Here is a 12,377-nt window from a genome sequence, read left to right as displayed (position 1 = left end):
AGGCTGAATGTTATTGTAAAAGACAGATGCTGATTAACTTTTTATTGCCCTAAAAAACATCACTGAGCATTTGAATAAATCTGAAATTTAATATAGCGTAGACTCAAAATACGAGGATGTTCTTTTTGCTCTTATTTAAAATGGCATGTTTTTTATTTTTTTAGTGAAACTACTCAAAAATACATTAGAATTCAGTGCGTGTCTGAGGTGCTGCGACGTCTTTATCAATGCTGTGTGTCATATTTTTGCAATTTGCACAGCCCGAGCACAACTGCAGCATCTGCACAGAAACCAGATATCACCATGACAAGTTAACTTTTTGATTGCTATGCTTGACATCCGCTGTGATGTCTTTTAGATGAGAACTATTCAGTCCCTGCAGACGGTGTGGACTGTTTGACAAAACTAGCATTGCAGTGCTCCTGACACAGACATGTGGGCTGCAGGCCTTTTTTCTGGTCACTCAGCACTTTGGCTGTTCTTCATTTCTCAGCTGTTTCAACCAAGTCCTTGCTGATCTGAAACAAATTGACTCCTTTTTAGTTGCTTTCGAGAGTGTTTATTTAGAAAAGGGCAGAGCAGCATGGGGCCTTTAATCTGTGGCTCGCTATGCTAAATGAATTTACAACCTGCTGCTTAAAGATTTCATTAGTACTCATCAGCTTGGTTTGATTTTCATGTATTCCAATTCTGGCTGAGATATAAATGTTCCCAGAAAGCTGAGTCTGCTGTATTCGGTTTTCACTATTTTACAGGAACGTTATAAAGTCTACCATCTGTTAGTCCAAGTCGCTGTTCAGCTTACTGCAGGATTAATATGATTGTTCATCTGTTTTGAGTATTGCCATCGATGATTTACCTACACAATTTTGTGAACTCTTTTTAAAAATGTGGAATAAATAGAGCACATTTGTTATACAGTACTGAACCTTCCATGTCTTGTAAGGCAGGTCTTCCACCAGCCAGTGGGAAATATTTCCTTAGAGAGTTTAATTTAATTAATGTGTGGGTTCAGTGATTTTATGTGTCCTCACTTTAGTCCAAATATCCTTACATGCTTTAAAACGAAGAAGAATCTCTTATCACTGGTAGCTGTCACAATGCCGCTGAAGCTATTAAGTAAAATTACAGTCAGAATTCATGAAGGTTAAAAGGAAGATTTGAATGTTTCAAGCAGTATCTGACAGACTTAAATGAACATTTTTTTGGCAGCTTAGTTAAGGACTTTCATTTGATATATGTTAATACTAAATGATTAAAATGACAGCTCATATGGGCTCCGTAGAAAATTACAGTTGAGTTGAAATGGGGATTAATTATGCTGGAAAGGGGATTCATGTATGATACATTATACAAGACAGGAAGTTGTCAGGACCAGTCTTCCTAGCAATCAACTAAGGAAGACAAGTTAGAATTCTCTGATTAGCATTTGTACGTACAAAATTGATGCTGTATGTGGAAAAAGGAAACTGTTTTTGAAAGGAGGATGAGGCTTGTACTGCATGTAACCTCCAAAAATTACACCTGAATTCACTAGACTCAGTGTAGGAGTATCAAATGTCATCTCTTGGTCAAAGAGACAAAACACTGAAGCAGTAACTTTTGAAGAGCACCTCTCATTCGGCTACATAATTGGTCACAGCTATCAGTCTCGGGTGTATCCTGCATGTGCTCCATTGATGGTTACTCTTAAGTGACATCCTTAAATCGATTCTGAGTTGTTTTCTAATAATAGTGTGTCAAAAGGCAATGTGACAGGACAGCTTGAAAGGTGTTCTTATTGATGAACCTACAGAGAATTAACCTCTGACTCTGCAGCTCCCCTCAGCTTTGCAGGGCTTTACAGTGGACTTAACCTTAGCTATGCAATCTGCAACTAGCATGTTGAGTCCACTGTTATTGTGAAAAGCTCTAAAAACACCAGCAGCTCAGCACCAAACAGCAAGTAGTCAAGATTAAAAGTTAGATGGCAAAAATACTGAGACATTTTGCAGCTATAAAAACTTTATAGGAGACCAAACACAGAGCTGAAAGAGGGGATCGTGTTATTTTGTAACAACTGGTTGTGCAAAGTAACATGTTTACTGAAAAACAATTGGCCACATAAATCTGAACAGATCTGTATATTAATTATTTTTGCTTTCCAAAGCAACCACAAAAATGGTTCATTGCAGCTTCATTAGTAATGTTTGTTATGTATTGGTCTGAAATAAAATAGAACCATCTAGATTTGAAACAAAACCTAACTAGAATAAGAATCATTTGATATAGAAATGGAAGTTAACATGTCTGAAAACATATTAACTCATTTCTGTCTCTTTACAGCAGCCATCCAGACAGAAGGAAATAAGTATACTGCTCAAAAAAAATCCATGAAACGCTTAAGTCAAACACCACATCTTGATGAATGACATATCTAAGTTGTAACTATTTACTGATGTATAATCTATAATTTGTTGCAAACAAAATGATGCAACGACATCAATTGTAACCAAAATCATCAGCCCTGGCCTGGTAATATGAGAGCCAGTCAGTGTATCACTGCCTTAAATGCCCTCTGGACACATGAGAGCAATGTAGACCGGCATAGGGTCTGACAAAAGTTCTGAGGATTCCCTCCTGGTACCAAACAGCAGTCTGTGTATGCAGGTCTGTATGACCTTGCAAGGATAAGGATAAGATCATCACTGACCCACGCGAAAACTTGTAATGCCGGATGATGTTTCAGACATCATAAAGTTTCCCATGGTGTCTCCAGACTCTTTGACTCATTGTCAGAGCGAACCTGCTTTCATCTGTGAAGCCAACAGGGGATCAGAGGTGGATACTGCCAATTTTTGCATTCTTTGGCGTATGCCAGCCAAGCAGCACGGTGGTGGGCTGTGAGCACAGGTCCCACTAAAGGACTTCAGTCCTTCATCCCAGTCTCCCGTAGTCTGTTCCTGACAGTTTGGTCAGAAATATGCACAATGAGCCCACTAGAGGTCATTCTGTAAGGCTCTGGCAGTGCTCCCCCTGTTTCTCCACACACACAGGAGCAGAGGCCGATCCTGCTTCTTGGTTGATGCCCTTCTTCGGTCTTGTCCACCTCTCTGCATGTATTAGCCAGTCTTTTGGTATCATGTCCACAATCTTGAGACTGTCCTTAGACATACACCAAAGTTTTTGTGATGGCATGTATGGATGCGCCATCCTGGGGCAGCTACCTGTGCAGCCTGAATGGGCTGCAGGTATTGTTTCATGCTACCAGTAGTGACAAGGACACTAATAAAAAGCAAAATAAGAGAAAAATCAGTCGGGGGGGATAAGGAGAGAGCAACTGTCTGTGACCACCTCCTGCAGAAACATTCCTTTTTTAGCAGCTGTCTTGTTGTTGCCTCTCCAGTGAACCTGTTGTCACTTTCACTGTTACCAAAGCAGGTGAAATGGATTTACAATAGTTTATGCTTCCTAACTGAACAGACTGATAAACTTGATGTTTAACCAACTGTGTTATACTGTGACAATCAAGTGTTCTGCTCATTTCTTTGGGCTGTGCTTTTAGCTTTATAGAGGTGAAAGAGCTCCCTTTAGTTAATATACAGTTACTGTTTCTGGTTCATTTTAAAAAGCACTAGAATTCCGATCTCAATTTTAAAGCTCATTTTATCTTTTATATTAAATACTCAATTTGCTGCAGGCTACACAAGTTTTACTCTTAAAACATCCCTCTTATAAGATTAATTTAAAGCTAAAAAAAATCTGTATGTCTTTTGTAAATCTGAACTGACAGCCAGGTCTCCACCTTAATGAATTTATTGCAGGTTATTACTTATGAGAATGAACATGAAATTAGGTTCAGGCTGCTCTATACAAATGGCTGAATTTATTGAACTGAGATGTTTGAGACGCTGAAGTTCAACTTTCGAATAAGCCAGTGTCTGCACGATCTGAATGACCGCACTTGTCACGGCGATTGTATCTTATCAGCCTACCGTCATCACCAGCTCAGCCCTGCTCGGATAAGCCATGTTCTTTTAGTGTGTTTCAGGCAAAATGCATGAATGATGCAATTAAATATAAAAGCCTCTACAAGCCATTTAATTAAAAAACACAAAAAAACCAAATCATGCCACAGCAGTCCCCTGCTATTTTATTTACTCAGTTTAATAATTTGTTCACCTCTTCTTCTTTTTTTCAGGTGGAATTGGCAGAAATATGGAGAGAATTGTTACAAGGGAATTTCCTAACTGTACTAATGTCTAAGACATGAGCTCTGTTACAGAGTAAGTACTGATTGTTGTGTTTCAATTGTGCTGATATAGTTTTATTTACTGGTCTTTTTTTTCCTTCTTTGTTTTCATGCCAATAGCTGCTATCGTTCCGAGACATGTTTTTTTTTATTCATGTGGATAGAATAAGCATCTAGTTTACAATACCAGATGATAAAGATGAATCCACTGAGCCAGACTACAGGGCCTCTAGTTTGGGGACAGTTAATGCTGAAATGTGTTAATAAGTGCAGCAACAAGCAAAAAGTAAGTGGCGTCAAGACTCCCTCGCTCTTTACCACATGCCATGGATCCTACATTGCTAATATGAACATTATTAATATTATGAATACTCAGATGATGTTGTGCTGCTTTAAATATTGTTTTACTCCTTTTGTATAGTATTTGGGAAATACATGGCCGGGCACTAGAAAACAAATACCCCGGAAGCTTTGGTAGGTGCCCTTCTAGAGAAAACAGTGTTAGGAATATATGGGTATAATGTTAATAAGAAGGAGGATATTATTAATGGAGAGGTTAGTACTAGAGAGAGGATGGATAGGCTTTACTATAGTTTGTAAACTCGACATTGATTTCTCAGTGGTTGTCGTAAGGAGACAGCCCTGTGGGAATATTAGAATACTACTAAACAAGGCTGGAAAATACTGATTCCATCTAATAAAAAGGTTCTGCTGCATTCATATTTATCTCTATCATACTAATTTGACTAAAAATGATCAACTCTGTCAATTACAATATTTTACTTTATTCATACTTTTTGTTTACTTTTTCCTCTTTATTGCATCCTGAAGAGCCGTGTCCACACAGGGAGCAATTCATGCATCTGAAACCAACAGTTGGTTGCTAGCGATCATTCCAGGCTCTGGTTGCCTCGGTTATGCTCTGTATTGATTACCAGGTTGTAAGTCAATCACCAGCATCTCTCTGGTAGTCACTTCAATCGATTGCCTCAATTTTGAGAAAAGTTTATCTTGGACTTGTCCACTTTGCTTTGTTAGCAGTTTTTTTTGATCTATAGTCACTTGAGGTTGACTTTGTGGTCTCTGGTCACAGCACTGCTGAGAATCACTTGTTGTGCGGACACAGCTTTAATGGATAGTCAACCCATCCAACAAAGACTTGCATGATGGGGCAGATTACATTCTGCTCTTCCTTCATAATAGCTCAGTTGCACTAGTATAAAACTAGCACTGCAACCCCATTATGACTATGAAAAATGGGTGGTGGCCTTGTGATTGCATCAGATTTTTTTTGCATTTGGCGACCAATTGCAAATAAGAAGCAGAAGTTGAGCATGCAACACCTTCAACCTTTGTCTCTAAACAATCATGGCCTGACTCAGACTGAGTGCAGTCACCTTCAGACAGGTTAGCAAAGGTTTGCATAAAACTGCAGTCTCATTTATAAACATAGATTGCAACACAATGCAATCAATCTGAGTCAGTCTGCACCAATGAGCACAACTCATCTGCGGCGCATCTCTTTGAAATAGGAGACATGACTCAACTGGTTGCCAACAAGTTGTATTCTGGTTATATCTCTATATGAAAGCAAGGTTGCTGACCATCTCTGTCATTTTGCAGCAATGATGTCATTATTTGTGGAGGAAATTCTGTTTCAGATCTATGAGGTTCTGGCTGAACTCTGTAAATAGTTTGTGTGAATTTCCGTTTGATGTGAATTTCTGTGTATGTAGAGCCAGCTACATTCAAACTGAAAGCAGACTGACCGTTTTATTGCTGTCTTCATCCACCAAAGGCAACTGACTGCGAGTGGTTGCAAACCTGGTCCCTGTCTTTGAAACAATCATTTCAGGTGACAAGATCATCATTGTACACAGTCTCAGTAATTTTGGCTCACGTCACTGTTTTCCTGAGTGTGACTATAATATAAGACAAAAATATAATAGATTGTTTGATTTTTTTTTTTTAAATCATATAATTTATTCTATTAACCTCTTAAACTTTATGCTCAAGCTAAACGTTACCATCCTAAAACTAGAGGTCTTTGAGTTGTAGATATAATGCTTATGCATACATATGTGACTGTTGGTAAAGAGTATAAGACAGGGATGTATGTTTCTGCTCTGTTAGATAACATGGTGCTTTCAATGACTGTTTCTCAGAATATGGTATACAACATCATGAAAGTCTGGCCTTACAAGGGGAAATATCGACAACATGTACATAGAATAAGATGGAATTTAAATCTGTACACTAGCATCGTCATACATTGTCGTTAAGGCAGCCCACTGAGCAGGCAGTTGTGTCTTTCCTTGATTTTAAGTCTCACAGCAAGATGTATGTCCACTTTTTTAATTTCATTGGGGGGTTTTTTTTTCGTTTGTTTTTTTTTTTTTTTACAGTAGCATGCCCTAATTATCTGTGATAAAAGACTATAAAAGACTTTTATTGGGGTGAGCCAGTACTGTATATATAAATATATATATATAAATATATATCATTGTGATTTTAAACTTTACTTGACACATTAAACAAACTATTAAACACCTTGTCTTATAGTCTAGTTGTGCATTTGCCCAGAGTTGTGCATGAAACATGAAACTTCTATGATATTGTTCCTTTTTGTCGATTATATAAAATCGTCTTGTTTGGAATCACATTTCTTACTGTGAACAAATTGCCATTTTGAAATTGTTCAAAATAAATGTATTTTTATATGGAATTATGTTTTGTATTATGCATACACCCACAGTAAGCCTAACAGTGGAACATGTAAGATTAAGAAATGGCTCGCAGTGCTTACAAAAAATGTTGGGGTTGTCATGACACAAACCTAAAAACCAAAGGGTTCGAGAAGCTTCTCTTTAACAGCACTACCACAGCCTTATCTGAAACACAGGTGCCATGTAGCAGCCAGTGTATCAGGCTCACCACAGCACTTTTAATGATCCCACAGAGGCTCTGAAGTCAGATTTAATGGGCAGAAGTGTGATAACACCCATGTGAAGATTCCCATCTGACATTTAGACTGAGCTTCATTTTACCTCTAACACTCTATCATTCAAGTTGCCAGTTATAGCTGGTTTCTTTTTAATGGGAACAATTACTACGGCTGTGGTCAAGTGATGAAAAGCAGATGTTAGTACGGAGGTATTAGTATGATTTCTTCTCTGAGTTACAAAAGAAATGTGAAAGACAGTGAGATTGGAGCATAAAACACTGTGGTTGATTGGCTGAAATATGTCTTCACACACAAAGCTGCAGCAACCAGGACCTTGTTTCTGTGTTTTGCATTTTGTTTGCCACTTCAACGGCTTCATATCGCACACCAATCTTCATCACTCCAACAGCCATCAACGCCCCGAGAGTCTTATTCTCGCTCCTGCTCTCAGTCTGAATTAACACCAAGGCCTTTCTCTAACTGCCCTGGGATGTTCGGCAGTGCACAATCAAATTGAACGGTGACAATCACTAATGGATGATTCGCTGCAGCCAGACACTGTAATGTAGCACTCAATGAAAGGAAACATGCTCATCAATTTCACACTGTGGCTAACACAATATTGCTGTGGGTTATTGTTGTGGGACATTTTTCATTCAAGGTGCTACCCAGACTGGGAAAATCTTCCTTGTTGATTTTGTGTGTGTGTGTGTGTTGATTTCCTGGAGAGGGGATAATTAATTTGTTGCACAGTGGGAGAGCCAAGGAACTATCCCATTAGAATCACTCCAGGCTACTTGATGCTTTTCATTGTCCTCTCGCTCTGCCCCATTGTATTATGCAAATGGCTGCACTGAAACTTCAGGCATGCTAAGCAACACTTGTTAAGAGACAAAGAAGAAGAAGCAACTAATTCTACAACGTGAGCGTGCCTATCAATCAAAAGTACCAATTTGTGATAGACTCACAGTCGGCTAGGGTAGAGCCTTACTTTTGCTCCTCATGAGCCTTGCTGATTGACTTTGCATAGCCTGCGAGTTAACTACGTGGTTTAAACAGCAGAAATATAGCAGCCACACTGCAATCCTTTTGTGTTTCTTCTTTATTATTTATGTAATTATGGTTACTTCTGCAAGATCAAATGAAAAACACAGTAACAACCCACTGAATAATCACATCACTTATAATGAATGATTAGTCTAGCCCGTTGAGAAACATAACATTTTCCAGTTCACATTGTTAACATTTCTTTTCTTTTTTTTTTACCTAAGACATATTTAGGTAGCTTGAAATAGAAAAAAAAGGTCATGCAAATATGTTCACAATCGTATTCACAGGTTAATTATTCTGACTTAACAAAAAATAGTTGTTAAATAAATAACAAGCACAAAGAAAAAAAAAATCTTCAGATGACCATGTGGAGAGATGAGAGTTTGTCTGAAGACGAGTTTATTTATGCTTCAGGCTCAATTGGAGGATTGGAGGGAAGAAGTATGGAGAAGCCTCTAGTCAATTTGTCTTACTGACATATGATGCTGACAACACTTAAAAAGAAAAGTTTGATGAAGAAGAACTTTAGTACTTATCCCAAAGAGACAGCAGCTGACCAAAGCAGTGTGCGTAGGCTGAGCCTTGTTGACAGGAGATATGTCTTCTCTATCTCTGTGTCCCTTGCAGCGAACGAGATGAACAAATCTGCAGGCTTTTGTCCGCCGAGTCCTTGGGGGTAAACCTTAAACAGACTGCAGGCTCCCGTGCATTGCAGTAAACCGAGGAAATGCTATGTGTAGATGTCGGTATCATCTTAATATCATAAACAGTCCAGAGTAAATAAAAAGTGAATTACAATAATCCAAAAATCCACAGTTTCACTCTTTTCCTATAAAAAGGCACCACATCCTTCACAGTACCAGCAGTTCAAAGAAAATATGAAAAGTAAGTAATAATTGTGTCAAGGAGGCGACAAACTGAAAATAAACCTTGATCTAATAACTAAAGTGTAAATTTAGCGCTTTTTTACTGCATTACAGTGAGTGTCTGCTGCAGTGTTATTATTCTGAAAATTTACATTTTGTTCTCTGTATAGAAACCCGAATACACCAGAAATGCTTCTGGAAATGAATAAATACAAAGTGTAAAAGTCACTGTTTTGTGCAACAGTTAAAGTTGACCGTATGACAATCAAATATAAGACTACCGTTGCAATAATAGCCCAAAACAATGATTTAGAGCACTAATGTGTTGTTCGCGTTAAAGCAGGGTAACATTTATGACGTTAGCATTCATTCCGCTGCCTTCATTGTCACCAAAATGACTTATTTGAGTCTACTAGACAAGAGGGATTGCTCGGATTTTCATCTGCTGTGCATACCCATCTACTGTAATCTTCTGTTCTTATTTTTGTCATGACACATATTATAACATTTTGAGCGGCACAGAGGCAGGCTTGATGGAATACACAGATCTGGGACTAGGAGCTCTCCTTCATCTCCTGGATATTGCAAGCTTTCATTTGATGAGAATCTCCTGATAAGATTTACTGATTGTACAGAGCTTAATGAATCTGCTTCCCTCACTGTCTTACTCAGATAAGCTATTTCCACATAGTTAAATAAAGTAAACTCCACAAACACAAGTCCAAAAACAGAAACGGTAGAATATTTTGAGATATGATTACACATCACTCCCATTTGATATTTTCATATTTGGGCAGGCGCAGCTGTAACCAGCTGAGACTTCTTCCATTATGGATGTACATTATTTACATAAAAAGATCAGTGTCCTTGCAAAAATACAAGTATTTCAGTCAAAAAGTGTTCCTTTTCAAGAAGCAAGTATAAATCTGTACAGTCTCCTCAGAGGGATTAGGCAGCACAGTGTGAACTGGTCCATCCATGCATGGGTAGCAAAACACTCGAGACCATTCATTGTGACCGTGGTTTCATAGCTTGCTGGAAGTAACTGCCAAAGAAGATGTATTGCTTTCGAGTCGGTCATAGACTCTCAACATTAAAACACATGGGGTGCTTCATCAGAGAGCTTGATGTCTGTGTGAGATGGCAGGTAGCCTGGCGAGGGAGAAGAAAGGAAAGCGACACGGGAGGAATTTTATGTATGCTATTTGCATGAGGGTGTATTTTTGCAGGCAAACACATTTATCTTGGATGGGTCGATTGTTTAGCTACGCGTGGAGGTAAATCAACCGGAACTTCATATATATTTCTTGATGAAAATGCTTTCACCACTCTGCTTCTTTGCAGCTGTACTAATTATTTTATTGGGTCAAATAATTCACCGAGACATTCTCATCACTTTAGCTCACACTTGGTTGTGCTTCGCTTACCTGTGCGTGCTAATACCTCACTGTGCCAAAGTCAGGCTGGCAAATACATAAATACATAACACAAAATAATAACTCTGTCTTGGCAACTCGTCTGACAATACACGGGGAGGAAAAATAGAATTGGCACTTAATAGTAAGCGAATATCAAGTCAGCGAGCTTTAACTTGTGGCCAGTGCTCCTGACTGCGACAATTTTCTTTAATGTTTCAAATATTTATTATTTACAAATAAAGACACGATGCCTTTCAGTGAACACAGTTTTAGCATGTCGCGATTAAGATATAGCTTTCTGATTTCCAAGCACGTGGCTAGTCATTTTTTTTGCCAAACATTTGGTTCATCTTTACTGAAGACACTGCTACATACAGTATCAAACAAGACGTCTTCTGGGAATCATACAATAAAAATGTATCAGGTGTAGCATCATGCGTTTGTCAATGTACATGTTCAAAACTATGATTCTTAATGGAAGAGCGTACTAGTCAACAAGAAATACCAGATTTATGTTGCACAGTTTCATTATTTCAGTTTCTCTGTGAATTTCCACTTTAAGTAACTCTCACTTTCGCTCCTGCCATGATTGTCCAGAAGATTCCACCAGGATAATCCTCTTTGAACTCATTATCTACATTTGCTCCCTTCAATTATAGCCCGTAAAGTAAGTGTGCCCTTTTTGGCTTCTTCACAGACACTGCTGTAAACCGTGTTTTATAGTTCATTCTGAATAAAAAAAATTTAAAAAACTGTTGACAGTGCTTTCTGTGGGATCTCCAAATTAATGGCGATAATGTCCCAGAAAAGAAACAAATCTTCTAAATGTCATTTTGTTATTGCTCTTAGCACTACAAATAAAATTCCAGTTACCTCAATTCTATCAGGTAAGTAATTATGCAGTTTTAGTGACAAGTACACCGCCGGCTTGGCTGCCTGGGAAGATGACACCTATTTTGTTGCTTAAAAAACTGATACAAGCTGAATAAAGCCTGTAGCTTTAACAAAGCGCTACACACCTCTGCTTTTTGAGTCCAGCTGTACATCCACGTGATCCAGTGCGGTCAGCTTGTCCCCCTCAGGGTTTGGGACGGCTATGGAGGTCACTGACGGGATGACCTCTTGTTCTTTGTCAGGCTGCTCTGCCGTGTATGTGTTCATGCCTGGGATCTTCCTGCAGGTCGTGCACAAGGTGGGGAAAGGGAAGCAAGTTAATGGAAACCTGCCATCAGGTCTGTTTCACTAATGCCTTCACTAGGCATAATGTGTCACGCACTATTTTTAACTGTTAAGGATGGGAGAGGATTGCTTGAAAGCTGGAAACTAGGGCATTTTGCATTCCACTGGGCATTGCTCTCTCACTTTTCGTATTGTTCACCTCACTTTTCAATCAATTTTTCATCCCCTCAGATGCATCCCCAATTCTGCTTAAAACTAACATCTTGCATTTCTAATTTCAGATTCACCCCCTTGTGTTTTTGTGCTGCAGCTGGTGCTGTGACATTTGGGGGAGCTTAAGAACTCCAAGTTGATTTCTTAATGTAGTAATTACTATCCATAAAGTTCAGCAGTGTTTGCTTTATAATGAGTAAAATTCCACAAACTACTGACGAACAAAACCATCCCCCTGTGATTGGCATGGGATTACCTCCAGCAGAGGATACTATTTACTGTATGTCCCTCACTGTATAATGTGTGTTGTCTCAGGATTCATCTTCTCAACCTTTCCTGCCATTCTGCAGAGTATGCCTCACCTTGGATAGCTGTGTTTAGCATTTCCGAAAGGTCAACCCTCACATTGTCAGATAGATGAATATTGATAACTGCAGGACTCTGACACCCATTCAGCGCTCTGGGAGAATTGATTA

General features: G+C 38.7%; 2 protein-coding genes across 2 annotated transcripts in view; one reads left to right on the top strand and one right to left on the bottom strand.

The window, feature by feature from the left end:
* LOC146695378 (VPS10 domain-containing receptor SorCS3-like) overlaps window positions 1-6,956 on the top strand; it is a 52,213-nt gene extending 45,257 nt beyond the window's left edge. The window contains exon 27 of the mRNA XM_085477488.1: window positions 4,181-6,956. Coding sequence (XP_085333614.1) covers window positions 4,181-4,245 — 65 coding nt within the window. The 3' untranslated portion in view covers window positions 4,246-6,956. The remainder of the gene's footprint in view (window positions 1-4,180) is intronic.
* Window positions 6,957-10,009: 3,053 nt separating this feature from the next.
* LOC146695377 (VPS10 domain-containing receptor SorCS1-like) overlaps window positions 10,010-12,377 on the bottom strand; it is a 51,433-nt gene continuing 49,065 nt past the window's right edge. The window contains exons 26-27 of the mRNA XM_085477487.1: window positions 11,529-11,683; window positions 10,010-10,243 (exon numbers count right to left, since the gene is read on the bottom strand). Coding sequence (XP_085333613.1) covers window positions 10,185-10,243; window positions 11,529-11,683 — 214 coding nt within the window. The 3' untranslated portion in view covers window positions 10,010-10,184. The remainder of the gene's footprint in view (window positions 10,244-11,528; window positions 11,684-12,377) is intronic.

This window comes from Copadichromis virginalis, linkage group LG13, assembly GCF_057382275.1.
Source record: "Copadichromis virginalis isolate Kocher_CV1m ecotype Utaka linkage group LG13, C_Virginalis_male_GT1.1, whole genome shotgun sequence".
Classification (NCBI taxonomy): Eukaryota; Metazoa; Chordata; class Actinopteri; order Cichliformes; family Cichlidae; genus Copadichromis; species Copadichromis virginalis.
The sequence above is the reverse complement of the archived record's forward strand: the minus strand, read 5'-3'. Positions and strand labels throughout refer to the sequence as shown.